At 38.3% G+C, this 19,464-nt stretch overlaps 3 protein-coding genes across 4 annotated transcripts; 2 read left to right on the plus strand and 1 right to left on the minus strand.

Moving 5' to 3' along the window:
* Positions 1–2,371: 2,371 nt before the first annotated feature.
* LOC137749423 (zinc finger CCCH domain-containing protein 2-like) lies at positions 2,372–4,167 on the minus strand. The gene has a single exon (XM_068489518.2). It carries the CDS (start codon positions 4,081–4,083, stop codon positions 2,767–2,769), a length of 1,317 nt encoding a protein of 438 aa, XP_068345619.2. The 5' UTR covers positions 4,084–4,167; the 3' UTR covers positions 2,372–2,766.
* A 1,298-nt stretch (positions 4,168–5,465) lies between these two features.
* LOC137708854 (double-stranded RNA-binding protein 1) lies at positions 5,466–9,737 on the plus strand. Of its 2 annotated transcripts, none has more exons than XM_068448011.2 (6): positions 5,466–5,828; positions 6,435–6,593; positions 6,979–7,214; positions 7,327–7,546; positions 7,937–8,119; positions 9,258–9,737. In XM_068448011.2, exons 1-6 carry the CDS (start codon positions 5,525–5,527, stop codon positions 9,557–9,559), a joined length of 1,404 nt encoding a protein of 467 aa, XP_068304112.2. In that variant the 5' UTR covers positions 5,466–5,524; the 3' UTR covers positions 9,560–9,737. The 2 variants fall into 2 exon arrangements, with proteins under 2 accessions (XP_068304112.2, XP_088545983.1); XM_088689857.1 differs by having other exon boundaries at positions 5,470–5,828; positions 6,435–6,602.
* A 4,232-nt stretch (positions 9,738–13,969) lies between these two features.
* On the plus strand, positions 13,970–19,277 carry LOC137708907 (protein TPX2). Its single transcript, XM_068448069.2, has 18 exons — positions 13,970–14,299; positions 15,037–15,119; positions 15,205–15,326; positions 15,444–15,578; positions 15,690–15,959; positions 16,046–16,142; positions 16,225–16,416; positions 16,517–16,669; positions 16,755–16,817; positions 16,904–16,984; positions 17,083–17,250; positions 17,343–17,477; positions 17,570–17,647; positions 17,743–17,862; positions 18,248–18,414; positions 18,496–18,664; positions 18,767–18,861; positions 18,953–19,277. The coding sequence occupies exons 1-18, from the start codon at positions 14,128–14,130 to the stop codon at positions 19,068–19,070; spliced, it is 2,418 nt and encodes an 805-aa protein (XP_068304170.2). The 5' UTR covers positions 13,970–14,127; the 3' UTR covers positions 19,071–19,277.
* Positions 19,278–19,464: the final 187 nt, after the last annotated feature.

Consider the following 19,464-nt stretch of genomic DNA (forward strand, 5'->3'; position numbering starts at 1 on the left):
CCACCCCGTTTATTATTTTAAGTCGTCTGTGACAAATCATGACCAAATTCGCTAGGACCATTGCATTTGCAGTTTGCACCAAGCCAGTATCCAGCAACAAACAAACCCTACCCGTCCGGCAAACTAATATGTTTTTTCCTTTTATTTTCTTTTTCCTTTTCCTTTAGGTACAGAGCAGAGAAAAGTTGCATGCATATTCCAAGTTCCAAAGTCCAAACAGAAGGTCATGGGTGATTTCCCTACCACCCCAGCTGTTCTTCAGATAAGTATCCCTCATAGGAAACAAGTATTACATCCTTCCATCCATCATTCCCTCACTCACACTACTATGACTATTACTTTTATGAACAATGTTACTAAGATTTTCATGACGATTTAGTAATTGACTTCCTTGCTACTCACATTCATGGGTAATGATGCGGTATACGGTATACTGAGAAGATAGTTTCTGTGGTAAAAAAATTTGAACCCTTGTGATGAAGTTTGTTGTTTTTAAACCTATTTAACAAGTTTCTCGTCAATGTTGTTCTAGAAACTTACTAGCTCAATCTAACCAAGAGCAAGCTTGAATTCCAACAATCCTACATGAGAGCAACAGTGAATCAAAGTCTTCGAGCGCGGATTCGATAAATTTGTCTTTTTTTTTTTTTTTCTTTATTAATAAAACTTGATTTGATAAATAGATGAATTGAATTTAAATCTTTTATTTATTAGATTAGAATCAAAGTCTTCCAAGCAATGGTTGGCCGCTTCACAACTGGTAGTGGCAGCGGATTAACGGAAATTTTGTTTTTTGGTGCTAATTCTACTAGACTTCACTACAATCGTTTATGTCCTTTAGTCTCACCCAAAAAAAATTGTTAATTTTGTTTTACTTTCATTTGTTAATTATTTTCTTATTTAGTGTGTAAATAGTGGTATAATTCAAAATTTGTCAAACAGTTGTAAAAGATGAATAATATTTAAGTGGAGCATTTGAAGAAGTATCATATGTTCAAATATCACAGGACGACATTTGTTTTTTAAAATGGTAAAGTACTATAATTGAACGATGAGCTTCAGTTGATGGATCCTTAAATATATTTATTCAAATGACACTCTTGTAAGACACTACACGTTTTATTAATTCAACCGTCAATATTTTAGGTCTTCTTTTGATCATCATTTTTGATAGAAATCACTCAAATAAAAAGTAACATGATGGTTACATTAAATGGTGGTCATCTTAGTATTTTTGTAAAGCATCACGAATATTTTCATCATCAATAATCGGATGTCTTAATGAAAAAGAATTTGTCATTTTTTTTTTAAGTATGATCTTGTTTTCAATGATGATCTATACGTGGTGACAAAATATAAACGGTTTGAATTAAAAAAAAAAAGTTACGTAGTGAGCTCCGCAAGATTTCTCAAATTAGTTTATCTGAAGGTCCCAAATTAGGAGGAGATTGAGTTAATATTAACTTGTCACTTCGGAATAATATATGGACGTTGTTGGTAATGGTACGAGTAGTACGTACTTTTGCATCAAGGGGAAAGGGTCTATGCCTCGTGTTGTGCATGTGACCTCAACCAAAAATAGTTGACGAATAAATCAAGATGTCTGTAGTATTGGATTTGGAGTGATCCTGGTCAGAATTGGATTCCCTTACTTTTACCATTTTCTCAGAGTATACACTTCAACCTAATCTCCAGGAAAACGAACACTGCTGCATGCATGTCTTCCATGTAGCTAATCAAGATTTGCTTTGACACCTATTAGGCCGTCAATTTCTTACACCAACACGTTAATCCGACACGAATGGTTTAACCTGTTAACGAATCGAATCACCAATTAAAAATTTGTTAAAGCATTGGACCGTTATTGGATCCCCACTAAGAACCCGATAAAATATCATTTACTAGATCTAAATATTAAACATGACAATTTCTTGCATAAGAATCCGATAAGATATTGTTTACTAGATGTAAACATTAAACATGATAATTTCTTGCATGATCCCGCTACGAACCCGATAAGATATTATTTACTAGATCTAAACATTAAGCATGATAATTTTTTACATGACCCGTTAACGAAATTGGATCGTTATCAAGTCACCTGTTAAAAATTCGTTAAGATAACGAGTTTAACACTATACGACATATAAGATCACGAGCATTACACAAATACACAAATACGATCCGTTTGTTGGGCCTACGAACAATGCACAAAAAAGTTCTCACGGAAAGAGTAACTATCTTAAACACGAATGATTTTCGAACCCTATTTTATCTTGGCTGATTAGGTTTGACACGCAATTGTGAATTGTAGGCAGAAAATTAAAGAAAACGGGAAGAAACCAAATTAACAAAAAAATAAAAAAAACACGAAATAAAAACTGCATTGATTGATAATTCCTCTCCAAAACAGTTAAACATCAACAACATCAACTCAGCTGATACACTTGGCCTACCACTTCAGAAAACAAAAAACATCACCGAGAAAGAAATTAACAACAACGAATACTTTGAAACAAATAAACAGAAAATAATGACAACAATTAACAATGTACGCTCAATACACGTCTGCATACGGCGTACGTACGTACGGCTGCTGAAGCATGCAATATATACAGTTGGCTTGAGAATGGGATGGATAGATACGATCATCATCCATCCATCATTTATTAATTTGGATCTCCTCCGTCCGTCCTTTGACATCACACGATGATGATCATCTAGCTAGCTTCCAAATCATGGCAGTCAGACTGTAACAAAAGTCCTTTACATCAAGAGGTCGTTAACCCAGCCAAGATCCGGATCCGAGTCACCGGCTGAGGCAAACCCTTCTCCGTTAACAATCTCCGTTTTATTAATGTGCGTCTTGGTATCACGATCAAATCCCAATAAGCTTCCATTTCTTGGGGAGCAATTTTCATCCCCACCGAAAAAATTGATTCCACGTCCTCCACCTCCAAATGGTCGGCTTGTTGGGCTCGGAGTGGATGGCGAAAGAATAAACTGTTGTTGCGGCTGCAGATCGTCATCAGAAGAAGCATAATTCATGTACATATCGAATGAAACGTCGACCCACCTCTTCGGAGAAGCAGCAGCGCCTGCAGCTGCAGCTTCATTGAATTTCATGGCTTCCATGGAGCTCATGAGCTCAGCAACCACTTTTTTGGAGGTCATCAACCCACCTGTGCTTGCATGCACCTGATCCAAACCCCCCAACCCTAGCCCACCACAGCGAGACATAACTGGTGAACTATGAAAACCGCTCACCGACGAGCAGTTACCTGCTGGCGACACAGGCGGCGACAAAGGATGAGACATACCGGCCAACAGAGTCGAAGTTGGAGACGACGTCGCTGCTGCTGGATGACAGAACAAGCAGCAGTACTGTTTGTTGTTCGAACAGGAACGCGGAGACCCCACCGGTAAGTGGTTGTTCAGGTGGAACTTCTTAGAACTAGCCGTGGGAGAGAGCACTTGATCCGCCGACAGAATCCTAAGCTGCCGTGGCGTATGCGCAAAGAAGCACACCTTCCTCTTGCAGTTCTTCCCGTCTTTGCAAGCCTCAGTTCTGTACCTTGCCGGGTGCAGCCAGCACTCGAACACTCCATGAGCAAACTCACAACTGTCACCGCGGCTGCATGATCCGCGGCGATAGTCAGCGCACACAGTGCCCGAGTAGTGGTGGCGACGCGGGTCCCGCCTGCGAGCCTTCTCTCCGGGATGGGCAAAAGGGCAGTCGGTCCAGTCGTGGCTGCGGCTGCGGGTGCAGCGCCGGACCTTAAACTCAAACATGCGGAAGTGATCGGAAGAGTAGGGATCGACCTCGTCGTCGTCAGAGCCATCGGAGCCGGTGTTGTAGGGGAGGAATTTGCGGAGTAGGGCCTCGTCGGCAGATGAGAAGCGCGGGGATCCGTAGTCAGCTGCGGCGTACACGTCAGAAGAGGAAAATTCTTGGGGGCTGCGGCAGGTGAGGAGCTTCCTCGGTGGGATGTCAATGTTGGTGTCTCGGAGGAGGGTTTTCTTGCATGATAGGAGCTGGTGGGAGGGGTGGAACTTGTGCTGCTCTGCGCAAACACTACTCATTTCTGATTGATCTGATGAATGCAAATAACAATAATAATATCAATATATATACACCAGATAATTGCCTAGCCAGAGAGAGATGGTGGTGTTGATGAGAGGGGAACAAGGGGGTGGATTATATAGGTGGTTGAGGGACACAAGTTTAGTGAGAGAGATAGAGAGGGGGGGATGATCTATGACGAGGACGGACAAAGGGGTATGGGCAGAAAGATGCGTGGCTGCATAGCATTAGGGACGAACATGCAAAAGGGTTATGTGGCAGCTTCACAGTTCACTTGGCACGCAATAGCTTGGCTATGTGTTTGCTTATTGGAGCATCTCCGTTTTCTCACAGCAAGTTTTTGGGCTTGGGTTCGGAAGCCAACACCTATATTCCTATTTCATTACATGCACGTAAAGACGTGTTAAAATTGTATATTTAAATGACAAGTCATCCTACTTAGTATTACGGTCTAATAATATTTTATTTATTTATAAGTGATAAGTCTTAGGTACCACTCTCGTCTAAGACGAATTTAAACCATATTATTGTTAATTATTGTGAGGCTTAATCTACTCCCCACCTATTAACGTAGATCATATTGAAAAAAAAATCGAAAAAGAAATGGGGCTCATGAATTTAAAAACACGAACAAGGGATGAGCATATGATCTACTTCCTCACCCTATAGTTGATTCAATCCTTGATTTTTTTTACAAAATTCTAATGAGGAATCTGTTTAGGGATAATATTGTAAATGAACCAATGAAGTGTCATCTCTCTTATGTATATGAATTGTACATATATTTAAGATGTAATCTTATTTTCTTAATATGGTTTTACCCGCCTATGTCCACCAACCCAATCTAAACACGCTTCCTTCCTTCTCTCGTTTTGAACCTTCATCCTTCTTGATTGGATCTTCGATCATTTGCCTCTCCTTGCAAACCCTAAATCTTGACAATGACGACCTCTGCTTCTCCTTCGTCTGACTATGCATCTCAAATTCATTCTTCTCCACTCACGAATCCAAACCCTAAAACCTCCACTACTACGATTTCATAACTAAGCGGAAGAAGAACAAAATTATGATAAGTCCGAATATTTTCCCAATATTTCCTATGTATTAGACTAACACACGAAGTAAAAAATTAGGATAAATCCGAGATTCAATCCTAAAACTGCTTAGTTACAAGCGGAAAAAAATTACTAAAAATACTTTTAGACTAATAAATAGTTGGAATATTGTACTAATAAAGAAAAATAAATGACAATTTGCTCTATTAATCAAACCAATCTTGTGGATGAAATGCCCATCGCTAGGCCCAATTAGGACAATGAATACAGCCCAAGCCCAATTTAGTTCATTTAAACAAGAAACCCGCAAAAAATAAATTTAAATAAATAGTAGCAAAAGCAAAACAACGAGAGACATTGCACCGCCATTTGAAGGGAAGGGACGATGTACAAGTCGAGGCTGCAGGAGCTCTGCCAGCAGAGAAAATGGCGGTTGCCAGAGTACAACACCACCAAGGTTGGCCTCGATCATATCCCTTGTTTCTCCGCCACCGTTACAATCAATGGCTTCGACTTCCACACTGTGGATACCTTTAGGTCCTCCAAAGAAGCCCAAAACGACGCCGCTAAACACGCCTTCGACCACCTCTCTGATCATCCGCAACCCAAACCCAGGAATCCCATTCCCGTCCCTTCCTCTTTCCCTCAACCTTGTCTTCCCTCTTCCTCCTCCACTTCCTTTTGCTCAGGTAATCGCTCGATCTGAAAAATGCCGTTGATATTAATAGGAAGTTTTTTTATTTACTGGTTTTTCAGTTTTCCTTAATTTTCTAGGGTTTTTATTTTTTATTTCTAAACCCGCAGAAATTTGGAATTTTTGTGAATGTTGATTAACTATGTTAGTTAACATTTGTGTTTAATTATCTAGGATATAATTTACATCTCTTACGAAATTCGGAACTTGTGTGAATGTTGATCAAGTTACCATTTGAGTATAATTATCCTGGAGATAATTTATGTCTCTTTCGAAATTCGGAACTAATATTGATTAACTATGTTAGTTACCATTTGTGTTTAAGTATCTAGGAGATAAGTTATGCCTCATTCGAAATTCTTTGTGTTTGGTTATCTCAGAGATAATTTATGTCTTATTCAAAATTCGGAACTTGTGTTACCATTTGTGTTTAATTATCTTGGAGATAATTAATGTCTCATTCGAAATTCGGAACTTGTGTGAATGCTGATTAACTATGTTAATTACCATTTCTGCCTGATTATCTAGGAGATAATTTATGTCATTCGAAATTCAGTTCAATGTATTACTTTGTTTTCACATATGGGTTCTGTTATTCCAGCACTTCCTTCGACCGCGGCCGCCGATTCCAATACTACACATGAAGCACCACAAATAGTGCAACCGAAGATTCAAGAAACGCACCAGATTCCTCCGCTGCCACTTCAGTTTAGTGGTAACAAATCAGGAGCCACTCCTCAGGCAAATGCCACCTTGTTGAGTAAGATGTGTATATTCTCTGGTTTGGCACTGAGCCTTAATGTTTTATGATCGTTTCACCGAACCTTGACGTTTTGAGCATTATTTCACAAATAATATATATATATATATATATATATATATATATATATATCTTGCAGCAGCTTTGCTTTGAACTTAATTTTTGCTGGCAACCGAGCCTATAAATAACATTTTTCATCTCAATGTTGGAGCTAGCTTGCTAAAAACTGTTGAAATCTTAACTTTTAACTTATAATAGATATGCAAAACAGATATAAGACAAGTATATAATACCTTCAATTCTTTAGCTTCTGTGAATTGTCTGAACCTTGTCTTGATTACTTTAAGTCGATTTACAACTTATACTTTTCTAATATGGGGTGTAGATATACAACATTTTCACAAGAATCAACTGCAAACTTATGCACAGAAGAGAAATCTGCTTCCACCTGTGTACTCTTGTGAGCGGGAAGGTCCACCTCATAACAGTCGTTTCAAGTGTAGAGTAACTATTGGTGGACAGACATTTGAGGGTCAAGAGTTTCTTCCCACACTGAAGGATGCTGAACATGCAGCTGCAAAAGCTGCTCTAATGTCCATTCTTCCAAATGGAGTTCAAGAGGTGGAAAATTGTGTATTATATGCTCTACGTGTTTTTTGTTAAATGTGATTGTTTTGAGCATCTCTAAATATCTCTTTTGTCTTTGTTTCTTTTTCTCTTTTTCTTTCCATAGGATGATTCTGGTTTATTCAAAAACCTTTTACAAGAATTGATTCAAAAGGAAGGTTTTTCTATACCAGTCTATAGCTCAAGGATGTCTGGTAAACCTCATGTCCCAATTTTTGTTTCGTCAGTGGAGATAGAAGGAGAAACTTTTATGGGTCAAGAAGCAAGAAGCAAAAAGCAGGCAGAGTTGAGTGCAGCAAAGGTCGCTTACCAAACCTTGAGAGAGCGTAAGTGTATTACTAGCTGCAAATTAGTGTCGGCCGCTGTTTATGTTCTTTTTAATTTATTACGATGTTTCTCTATGGAAGTTGACGTGCTTAAGATAGTTATGTTTCTTTTGTTCTTTTTTTTTTTTTATTAAAGTTGTGTTTGTATTTTCAATGCATTCGTTACATCAAGTTTCATAAATATGTTACCTATAGTTCTTATGGATTTTTTTTTTTTTTTTTTCAATTTCATAGCTCTAAGTAACTATCCTATGAAATAGTTTTTTTTTTTTTTTACAAGATGTGCTTTGCAAGACCTTTTCCATTAAAAATAATATCAGATGATATGGGGAAGCAAAAGATGAATAGATCTATTGTATGCTTCACAACATTTTGAACCGTCCTCTTCAGGTAAATCAAGTCAGCTACCTTTGGTCCCGTCCTCCGCTCGGAAAGGGCAAGAAGCTTCCGAGATCTTATGTTCAAGTTTCCAGTCAAACCCAGCTGCTGAACTACATCCACAAGCCAGGCCTAACGCACCTGCGATCTTTTCTCCAAATACGAATACTAAAGAGCAGAAAAATGAGAAAAATGGTATTGTTTTCCCCGAAAACTCTTAGTCTTTTATTACCCCACTGCTATATTGTCGTTGCTTTCATATGTTTCAGAATGTCTTTGTCGGGACAAAATACGTACATCAAATTAGAGTATGCTGGTTAGCTATGAAAGTCTGATTAAACAGCTCTGATGTTTTTTTTAACTAAGCTGCCAACTCTCTGAAAGGAGCTCTGGTTTTAAGGAGAGTAACAACAACTATTCTCTTTATGCCACGAATTGAATTTGGGTTGGACAGCTCAAATTCTATTTAATTGTGAAAATATTAATAGTTACCTTATGCTTAAAAAATAGATAAAATCAAAGCCAAGAACCAGATCCTTGAACCCATTCAGAACCCAGTAGGTTTTGTTGATGGAGGATATGGCACGCGGAAAAAGGGATTGAAGCTAAGTTGGTGAGACGACAGTCCTCTGTTCGTGAAGGCAGAGAACTTTCAGGCGTCTTTTACTATTCACATAAGGTTATAAGGCATGTTATATTTCTAGCCGCACGATTCCACTAAAACGGATTGGACGGCTGATAGTGAAGGTAGAGAATTCATGGTCTTGCATATATGTGAATACTTCACAATTGCTGCACCCTGAGAGCATATATTAGAAAGCTAATAAAAGTAAAATCCATCAGAGAAGCAAATTCCATATGGAGTTCATAACGTGTGTGATTTATGGCAAGGGTTTTTCCTGCGTACATTAGTTAACATGTACCTGAAAGCTACTACGGAAACACTACAATTGCAATACAAAGACATTGAACGAAGGACATACCCTCTGCTGACTTTGTCGTTGACTACTTCTCACTACTGATTCAGTTTAGTAATACAAACAATCGTGCTTACAATTCTGATTGACACAAGGATAGTAAAAAAAAAGTAAAGAAAACGAACCCAAACCCCAAATATTAGAGAAATTCATGGCATCACAGGCTTAACTCAGAATTTAAATAGGGTATGAACCATGAAGACGGATAAGAGATGTTGATATTCAAACATCCTCCTCTCTGTTTCTTAAATTATTGTATAACTATATCTTCTTATACTACATAAATATCACAATCTTACATGTAATTGATGTTTTCATATCATTGGGCTTATCTTCTTTGATTACATTAATTGCAGAAGCAAAACGTCAACGCTTGATCACTGTATCTTCAGGACCCTGCACTCCCACGTCAGGTGGGGAAGGTTCTTCCTCTGATGTTGTACATGGCCATGCGCAGGAGACGAACCACAGAGCTAGCCCTGTGTCTCAAAATGGCTCCACCAATTGCGTTATGGACTCTTCTCTTGAGCCACCAACTAAAAGGAGTGCGTACAACAAGGTCTCTGTTTATTCACGCAAGTTAAATATCGAATATCCTGAAGGTACCACTATGTTGCCCATGAGCGATGAAACGTGGGTTGTTTGCTCACACACATGAAGGGGGAGATTCATATAGGCTTTACTAAGGACCTGATTCAACTATGAAAGACCCATATGCTATGCTTTCAAAGTTAAAGTTCTTATAATGTGAAGTTATGTGCTTATAATACGTTGTGTTGCTCTGTGTATGAACCCTACTCGACACTCTTTTTCTATATACAATAGCCGTTGCCATTCTTGACTTGTGCATAAATGTGCTTTTTCTTTCTACGATGCATTCATTTAGTGTTAAAATTGAGTTATGTTTGTGCTTTGGGTAAATGTGCTTGCTGTTGAAGTTGCATTTCCTTTAAACTTTGTGTGAATGCACAATAAGAAAATCGTTTTTGCTTGTCTAATGAAAACTGGAAATGAGATATTGGAGGAAATTAAATTCATTTTGCTAAGAGAAGCAAAATAAGTTAATTTCCTTCATTTGCTTCATTGATTTTGTTGAAATTTGGATATAAACTATACTGCAGCAAAAACTGGAGGTGAGATATTGGAGGAAATTAAACCCGTTTGCTAAGCGGAGTGAAGTGACCTGGATTAATTTCCTCCAACTCTCACATACAGCCTCTCCTAATGTGCTTGGTTCAGAGCACACACAGTGACTTGCTTATAGCAGGAAAACTTCCTCCTAATCTTCAAGATGGATAAGTTTAGTGTGAAGAGGCTAAAGTACAACAGTTGTCGTTGACTGCATACCCAGCACAAAAGCATGTTCTTCCATAATCTCCATTTCTTTTTTCTCTTTTTTTTTTCTTTTCGAAAAAAATGAAAGCATAAGATTTTTTTATCCTTAAAAAATGCACGAGTTATAAAGGAAATGCAACTTCAACAGCAAGCACATTTATCCAAAGCACAAACATAACTCGATTTTAATACTAAAGGAATGCATCGTAGACAGAAAAAAGCACATTATGCACAAGTCAAGAAAGACAACGGCTATTGTATATAGAAAAAGAGTGTCGAGAATGGTTCATACACGGAGCAACACAACATATTATAAGCACATAACTTCACATTTTAAGCACTTACCTTTGAAAGCATAGTGTATGGGTCTCTCATAGTTGAATCAGGTCCTTAGTAAAGCCTGTATGAACCTCTCCCTTCTGCTCCTCACGTGGGAGGTGTCATCTGCAAAACCTTCCAACATGCTTTCTATAATGCTCATGCAGAGTTTTTCTAATCCCCTTTACGTTACATTGTATGGTCCATTTCTTCGTAGCTTGACGTTAATCCGTTGGATCTTGTAAAACCCTCATCCAAACCCCCCTAGTGATTTATCTCGCTGACTTCGGTGTCAAAAGTTTATAGCTACCAAGCAGCCACTAATATACATAGTCAATGTCCTATTTTAGTGGTTATAATGTTCCATTCCACACTGATTACAACTCGGTGGCACAAAGAAAAGCACACATCTAGTGCTTCTTGGGATTCGTTACTCACAATTTTGAGATTGAACTTATGTCTTGTTTAACTAGGTTTTTGTTAAATTTTTGTTTCCAACTATCAAGTTTTAGGGGTCTTCAATGAATATGCCTCGACGTTATTAATCCTTTCATGTGTGCTCGAAATATGTGAACGATATAATTAATATGTTTTACTTTTAGTGTATATTTTCAATGTATTTCAACTTATATTATGACACGTGATGTATCACATTATGTTCTGAATATACAGAAAAACAATTTCAAATGTAAGGGCTGCAAAGATATTTAGTAGAGTAGCTTTTATTCATAAATTATTTTATTTTCCCATTATTATTTTTCTATCTTTTGTATCATATTAATACATTCATGCACTAAAAGAATTCGAACCCTTTTCGCAGCAATCCCTTGCTTCTCTTCATAAAGTCTCAGTTGAGGCTGCAAAAAAAAAAAAAAAAAAAAAAAAAAAAAAAAAAAAAACAAAACGTAACAATTCAGTTCATAAAAATGTGTGTGTGTGAGAGAGAGAGAAAGAGAGAGAGAGAGAGTTACTTGGTGCAATCCATGCTATTAGAAATAGGGAAACTAAGATGAGCATTGCATTTGATGGGAAGATCTTGGATGAGGGACGCTACGAAACGAATTCGATACGCATCAGCCACGCCCTCAATGCATTCGCAAATACTTTGAGGTTCAGCCTCATCACTTTTGGCCATCGTGTTCAACGTCCGGACGGAGTTACAGCATTCGAGCGTAGGGTCAGCATAAAACCCAGTAAGAAAATTCAGGCAATTGCCCAACTCATGCCACACACTAACACAGAAACTGGACGCGTGCGATGCCTTGGCAGATCCACAAACTAGCAGAAACATGGCTACATAGGCCAAAAGGCGAGGCGCCATCGATCGCGCGATAATAATTTGTAATTAACAGGCTAATTAAACTGGGATTAATTGTATATGATCATATGATGCTTTAGTAGTAGGACATGATGTAGATATAAAAACACAAATAAAGCTTCATTGGGTTTAGTAATCTAAGTAAGAAACGGCACGTTGTTCAGTTAGTTTGTTGATTGCTAGTTAACAAATGACTATATCATGCTTCATGAATGATTTGAATATAATCTAATATAATTAATTTAGAGAATTTAGAGAATTTATTCCTCCTAACACACCCGTAAACAAGGGTGGGTAGTTATCATTTCCTTAAAACTATCATCTTTTGCCAACCCTTATATTGAAGAAAAACTTTTTTAAGACTTAACTTGAGATTAGATTATATCACTATCAACCACTTAAAATTTACCACATATTACTTAAGCTTTAAACTTTTATTGCAGTGCTTTCTTTTGTAAAAGTATGGTTGTCCAAAACCTTCCACATGAAAGACTTGGAGATGCATCATACATACTTGGAATAAAGTTCTGTTGTGATAGATCTAGGAGACTAATAGAATTGTCCCAATCCATGTATGTAGACAAGGTGTTAAGTACTTCCACATGGAGGAATCTAAAAAAGTTTATCTTCATGTGAGATATGGAATTCACCTTTCTAAACTGATGGAACCTAAACTCCTGAGGAAGTGCAACAAATGAGTAGAATTCTTATGCTTATACAATAGGAAGTCTCTGTGTGCCATGATATGGACAAGGTCAGATATTGCATATGTTGTGAGCATTCCTAATCGATATCAATCCAACCTAGGATCAAAACACTGAGCAGCTGACAAATGCATATTTCCAGTTTGAGGAAGTGCAACAAATGAGTAGAATTCTTTATGGTTATGCAATAGGAAGGCTATATAGATGCAAATTTCTAGTCTGATGTTGATGAGAGGTGGGGCCATCAGTTGGAAGAGCAAGAAATAAGATGTTATTGCTATTAGCTACGTTCTTTCATTGGCTAAAACCTAAGATGCTCTCGTAGAAACAAAAGATGATTGTTGTTGCCACATCATAAACGTGAAATATTGAGGTTGTCATTGCCCAACTTAGTTATGACATTCAAAAACCAAGGAGTAATATTTTGCCACAACAAAACAGTTTAAGGTGGGTAAAAGTTTAAGCATCTATTGATAAAATACATAAAGCTTTTTCCTTTTATTAACTTCAAGAAAAAGTGTTGATTTTTTCATTATTTCCCTTATGTCTTACTAGCTTTATACACCACCTGAATTTGATGTTCTCTTGCCCACGTAGATATATAGAGAAGAATTCACGGAGACTATTGGGACATATATTATCAGATAAATTGATGTTAATCCTGATGGAAACTGTGGATAAAGAAGGAACCTATCGATTGCGGTGGGATCTCAGGACGAGGGGACGACTTGTTTGACATGGTCACACAAGGCAACTTGGGATTTATCAAGCGCAACCCTATAGAGGTGATGGAGACTCCATCAAAAGAAAGTGTTTTAGTGTTAGCAACATCCAATGGCCATCCTCTTGTAAACTCAAATGTTAAATTATTTCTCACCAATTCTTATGGATTTTGATTTTGATTTCTATTTATTGAATGGAAAGACAACAGATCGGGTAGAGAAAATATCAGAGTTGTGAACGTATGCTTTGATTTCGAGTTTTTACATTTTAAATGGGTATAAAAATAATTATACATATTAAAGTTGATTTGTGAGATTAGTTTAGGTAGTAAATTTGAATTTAAAGAAATATTGACAGTTTAATTAATAATAATATGAGTGTAGAATAAGGTTATATGAGCTAAATTTTCTATTAATTTTTTTATGTTAAAATTTTGAGTTGAAAATTGTTATTTTACTTTATTATTTTGGTATTTACCCATACCAAACGATGTCGTTGAGCCAAACGAAACGACGTCGTTCCTCCCCTAAAAGGCAAGTGAAATAGAGCCGTTAGAAAACAGCACACTCCCGAGCAGTCACATTGGCTCTTGGCCCCCAAATTCAAAAAATCAGACCGTTAGAGAGAACCTTCCCCCTACCGTTATACTCCTCTCCGCTCCCACTCAGGCACACTCCAACGCTCTCTCTCTCTCTCTCCCTCCCTCCCTCCCTCCCTCCCTCTCATTTTCATCATTTCTTCATTAATCGGCCAAATCTTTTCTAATTCCTCATCCTCCTCTGAATCCCCACATCCCAAACAAGTTTTTGAAATCAAGGAGAAGACCAAATGACCGATCAAGAGCCCAACGCGCCGGCGCCGATGGCGACGGCGATCATCGTCGATGACACGTACGAGTTCTTGGCTCCACGCTTCTTCGACTTCACAAAGGGCGAGAGCGAGGACGATAGGCGCAAGGCCGAGCTCTGGTTCGACTGCGCTCTAGCCTATGCTCCTTCACGTACGTCGTCTTCCCTAATCCCTCTCTCTTTGTCTCTTCTCTCTCCCTCTTATTATCTGACATATTTTTAATTTCAGTTTTGGCCTTCCTCATCCTCCTCTGTATGTTTTTTGCGTCTTCTTTGTTAGGGTTTCTCTCAAATCTGTCTTTCTTGCGATTCATTTGCTTTGGATTTTAGTGGTTTTTGCTTTTCTTCTCTGAATTGCGTTGATTTCTGTAACTCTATTGGATTTTTAGGGTTTAAATTTTCTTTTCTTGGTGAATTTTGCCCCAATTCCAAGCGTTTCTTGAAATTGAAATCGACTAGGATGCGATTGCAGTCTGGAATCTGGATGCTTGCTTTATTTTGTGGTGTTTGATTATTGGAAAATATCATTAGGTTGTGTTTATTTCCCAGAAGATTAAGTAGTAGGAGTAACAATTCAGTTTCTATTTGTTGAAAGCAGGAACTCCAAATTGTGGAAAGCAAGATGTTCTTTTATACTTTTTAATCTTAGGCATTTAAAGTAGTTATTTGTTCAAGAGAATTAGATTTTAACTTTCCGGATTTTCGTTCTTCCTTTCCCAAATTTTCTGCAGAATTTGAATAGGTCTTTATGGTATGAACATGACTGGTAGTTTGGTTTGACGGAGCAAGGGACATTCAATCTATAGTTGTCCATTTGTCACTGAAAGTGACTTTCATTTGTGCTCTTGTTTCTCTAGAATTGTAATGGGACTTGTATTTTTCTGTGCAGCCTTTATGCCTAAGATCAAGACTGGTAGATCCTTTACGATCGAGAGCATGTGTGACTTTAGCGAAGCAGAGAAAATGGAGAAGGTGGTGATCTCATTCATTCTTTCTTGCCTTTAAAACTTAGACTTGTTTATAGCTCTCTAACTCCATGGTTGTTTATGTTTTGCAGAACTTGGAATCATCATCTGACTTAAAAGCTGATGATAAATCTATGGAAACTAAGCCTCAATCAGAGATCATGCCTGCTGAAGCCTTAACAGATGATGACAATTGTACCAGCGGAAATGGAAGGTTAGGGGGCGCTCCTCTTACTTAAAAGTTTTGTCTCAGATCTCTTGACTCGTACTAGTTGATTAGAATATAACATTGAGCTCTACGGTTTCTCATTTATTACTTTCTGTTTTGCAGTGTTTTGGGTACAAAATCTTCTATTAAGAAAACTGACTTAACCAACGGTAAGAAGACTAGCAAACCTATCATTCAAGTTGAAACTGTAGCTTGCAGTCCAAGTCATGATGACAAATGTACTAGTGGAAATGGAAGGTTAGGGGGGCGGTCCTCTTAAGCTTGTTTCAAGCCTCTTGACTCATACTAGTCGATTAGACTATAACATTGAGCTCCACGGTTTCTCATTTATTACTTTCGATTTTGCAGTCTTTTGGGTGCAGTATCTTCTATTAAGAAAACTGATCTGACCAAGGGTAAGGAGAATAGTAAACCTATCATTCAAGATGAAAATGAAGCTTGCACTCCAAAACCACCCATGAGTTATTCCAAGAAGGGGGGAGGCCTTGCGAGTCATTCCAAGAAGCACCAAACAGTTAAAAAGATAGCGAGCATGGTCAGAAACCCCTCAGCACTGAAGCAAAAAAGTCACTTACAGTCATCCCAAACTAAAAGCATTAAACCAAATAGTGTGAAAAGGTTGCTGTATGTACGTTTTTACCTGATGTATGTGTTGATTTATTCTAATAGTCATGACTGATTAGCTACATAACTTAAAACTTTAGAGAAACACATGTGAAGAATGCAACTGGAACTCCCAATTTAGGACAGGAAAATCAGGCGATAAAGCGGCAGAAATTGGATGAAGGAAGATCTAGACAGGTAAAGTTTACTCCTGTACTGTTTTATTAACTTGACTGTTATTTGTAGACAACATTTACCCTAATTGTTTTCCTTTATACAGATTCTAAATCCCAAACCCCAAGCATATCCCCACAAGTCAAAACTGGGTCATATAACTTCTTCAGCTGCTGTGCGAAAAGAGGACAGAAAACTTTATGTTAGGGAACCTGCAGCACCATTTGTTTCGATGGCTGAAATGATGAAAAGGTTCCAATCAAGTACCAGAGACTTGTCACTGCCGCATATTTCACATGTAAAGCATCTATCTCCATCTGGCCCTTTAAGTTCTTTTTCATGACTCCTTTTATTTCTCATGTTAATGATGAAAGGTTGATGCTGTTTTTATTATTCAGATGAAACCCAAACTCACCTTGACGAGGCCTAAGGAGCCTGAATTTGAAACATCGCAGCGTGTTCGTTCAGTGAGAGTAAAGAGTACTGCTGAGCTTGAAGAAGAGATGATGGCTAAAATTCCGAAGTTTAAGGCTCGACCATTAAACAAAAAGGTAACTTGTAATTTTATACTCTTATTTCTGTTTCATTTGCGGTCTATATCAGTTGAGTTTATTGGATCTTTGTTGCTGATTATAGATTCTAGAAGCTTCATCATTGCCTGCAATACCAAGAAGTACACCCCAGCCACCAGAATTTCATGTAAGTTACTGTGGATTGGAGGTTGATAAATAGGACGTACAATGTTGCAGTGGTGATAATAAGTCTCTTGTGTCTAATTGTTGCAGGAATTCCATTTGGAGACAATGGCAAGGGCCAATCAGAGTGCAGAAACATCCTCGATAGCTTCAACCGAAGTGTCCCATCAGGTATAAGACAGAATCATATTGCTCTTTCCATTCTTTGTTCTTGCTAAGCCAGCTGAGGCATCTCATTGACAATGTTCTCTTTCTGCATTGTATGACAGAATAATCCATGGAAGCCTCGTTTAGGGTCTTTTCTTACTGAACCTAAAACCCCTGTGCTACAAACATCATTGAGGGCTCGTCCACCCAGGGTGAAAAGTTCATTTGAAATTGAACAGGAAGAACTCGAAAGAATCCCAAAATTCAAGGCCAAGCCTCTAAATAAGAAGGTATATGTCAAGCCTTTCAATTTCTGTTTGAGATATTCATCTTGGAAACATTAGGTACTGAACTGATTTATCTAAATGTTCATTGTTCACAGATATTTGAAAGTAAAGGAGATATGGGGGTGTTCTGTAATGCCAAGAAACATGTGACCAAACCTCGGGAATTCCATTTTGCAACAAATGAAAGGATACCAGCACAATCTTCGTCTGTTGTTGATCTATTTGATAAAGTAAGTGAAATGGATGTTATCAATACTACTGCATAAGTAGCAGACAAAACATCTGTACAGCTTCTCTTATACATCTTGTATTTATTTTTCAGCTGTCGTTAAACTCAGAGCCTCACCAAAAACCAGTTCCAAGGAACACAACGCCAAACCCATTCCATCTCCACACAGAGGTATGATAATTCAATTCCTAAAGCATTAGTAATTCAGTGATGCATGCAGTCTGCTTGTAACCTGCTTATTGATTTTGTGTTTACGTAATGATCAGGAAAGAGGGGCCGAGAAAGAAAGGAAATTCATTACTGAAGTCTGGCACAGGCAATTGGAAGAAGAAAGAGCGAGGGTTCCCAAAGCTAACCCATATCCTTATACCACTGATTACCCTGTGGTACATATATTTATCAATTTGTTTTTTGAGTTCAATTCATTGTTTTAAAAGGCTCGCCTCAGGGCGCGCCTAGGCGTCCTTTGAGGCTGGGCGTGAGGGTTGCCGCCTCTGTTTTGAGAGAGTGGGCGGAAGGCTTCGCCGGAGCCGCCTAGCCGTGCTCAGGGTGATTATTGATTAATAATTTTTTTTTTTTAATATAATATATGTGTATGCTCAGTATATATTAAAAAATTTAGGTCTCGTGAGGCTTCGTCCCACGCCTAGCCAGGGGCTATCCCTCGGACGCCTTGCCCACGCCACGCTTTTAATACATTGGTTCAATTACATGCAATTGGAACAAAAATGGTGAAATGATGGTCCCTAAATCCTGTTGTTTTAAATGCAGATCCCACCCAAGCCAGAGCCTAAGCAATGTACAAAACCGGAACCTTTCCAGCTGGAGAGTTTAGTGAGGCATGAGGAGGAATTGCAAAGGGAAATGGAAGAAAGACAGCGGAAGGAGAAAGAAGAAGCTCAGATGAGAGTGTTCAAGGCACAGCCAATCTTGAAAGAGTAAGCAAACTACTTTATTCATGATTTTATTGTTTGTCTTAAAGCGATGAGGGACTGATAACCCTTTGTTTTGTAATGCAGGGACCCAATTCCAGTTCCCGAAAAAGAACGCAAGCCTCTCACCCAAGTTCAAGAGTTCAATCTCCATGCTGATCATCGAGCTGTTGATAGAGCAGAATTTGATCACAAAGTTAGGGAGAAAGAGATGATGTATAAGAGATATAGAGAAGAGAGCGAGGCAGCAAGAATGGTAAGCGTCATGCTTTTTATACGTACTCTTTGCTGCATAGTTGTTGGGAACTTGCATGATTTAAACTGACATATACTCCGAAATGTTGTCAACTATCTGCAGGTGGAAGAAGAGAAGGCACTGAAACAACTCAGAAGGACATTGGTACCCCATGCAAGGCCAGTGCCTAATTTTGAGCTTCCTTTCCTTCCCCAAAAGTAAGGAATTGTAAATATTCCAGATTGCATTTTGAGTGCTGCATTATTTCCATGACTGGTTGATCAAATGGTGTATTTCATGACATAATAGGTGTCCTAAGGAAGCAACAAAACCGAAATCACCATATCTACGTGTGCTCCAACGGAAAGAGAGGCGAAAAATGGTGATCAACTCTGCGGTTTCCAGCGCAGCGGCACAGATGCGATGATTGTTTCCCTTCCCTACGCGGTAGTTTGTTCAAGAACTCTTGAACCCTGTACAAGGGCCGTTCGAGTACATGTAGTTATTGCTTAACTAGCAGCATGAATCTACCAATTCTTGTATCAATGTCAATCCAATGTGTAATGCTTTCAATATTACTTCTGTAATTTCTTTTACTAATCAATGTAAAACCTCCTCCACCCCCTTCATCAAAGATTTCTAGAATCAGAATCGGCGGCCGTCCTGTCGTTGTCTACTTCGATTGCTTCGTGTTTAGTTTTTACTAACAACTTTGTTGCTTCAGAAGCTTCATTTTAGGTTGTGTTTAGTGTTATTGCTGTTGAGGGTTCGATTTCGGTTTTGATGATCATGTATCTCGGCTTCATTTCGCACGTCCAGCC

Source organism: Pyrus communis, chromosome 17, assembly GCF_041283825.1.
Source record: "Pyrus communis isolate YQ-2024b chromosome 17, ASM4128382v1, whole genome shotgun sequence".
NCBI lineage: Eukaryota > Viridiplantae > Streptophyta > Magnoliopsida > Rosales > Rosaceae > Pyrus > Pyrus communis.

Bases quoted from the DNA above. Each gene is read 5' to 3' on its own strand.
- LOC137749423 (XM_068489518.2), bottom strand. From the start codon at position 4,083: ATGAGTAGTGTTTGCGCAGAGCAGCACAAGTTCCACCCCTCCCACCAG.
- LOC137708854 (XM_088689857.1), top strand. From the start codon at position 5,525: ATGTACAAGTCGAGGCTGCAGGAGCTCTGCCAGCAGAGAAAATGGCGG. The intron at 7,547-7,936 runs GTAAGTGTATTA...CGTCCTCTTCAG, and splicing joins TTACCAAACCTTGAGAGAGC to GTAAATCAAGTCAGCTACCT. The intron at 8,120-9,257 runs GTATTGTTTTCC...CATTAATTGCAG, and splicing joins GCAGAAAAATGAGAAAAATG to AAGCAAAACGTCAACGCTTG.
- LOC137708907 (XM_068448069.2), top strand. From the start codon at position 14,128: ATGACCGATCAAGAGCCCAACGCGCCGGCGCCGATGGCGACGGCGATC. The intron at 15,579-15,689 runs GTTAGGGGGGCG...TCGATTTTGCAG, and splicing joins TGTACTAGTGGAAATGGAAG to TCTTTTGGGTGCAGTATCTT. The intron at 18,415-18,495 runs GTAAGCAAACTA...TTTGTAATGCAG, and splicing joins GCACAGCCAATCTTGAAAGA to GGACCCAATTCCAGTTCCCG.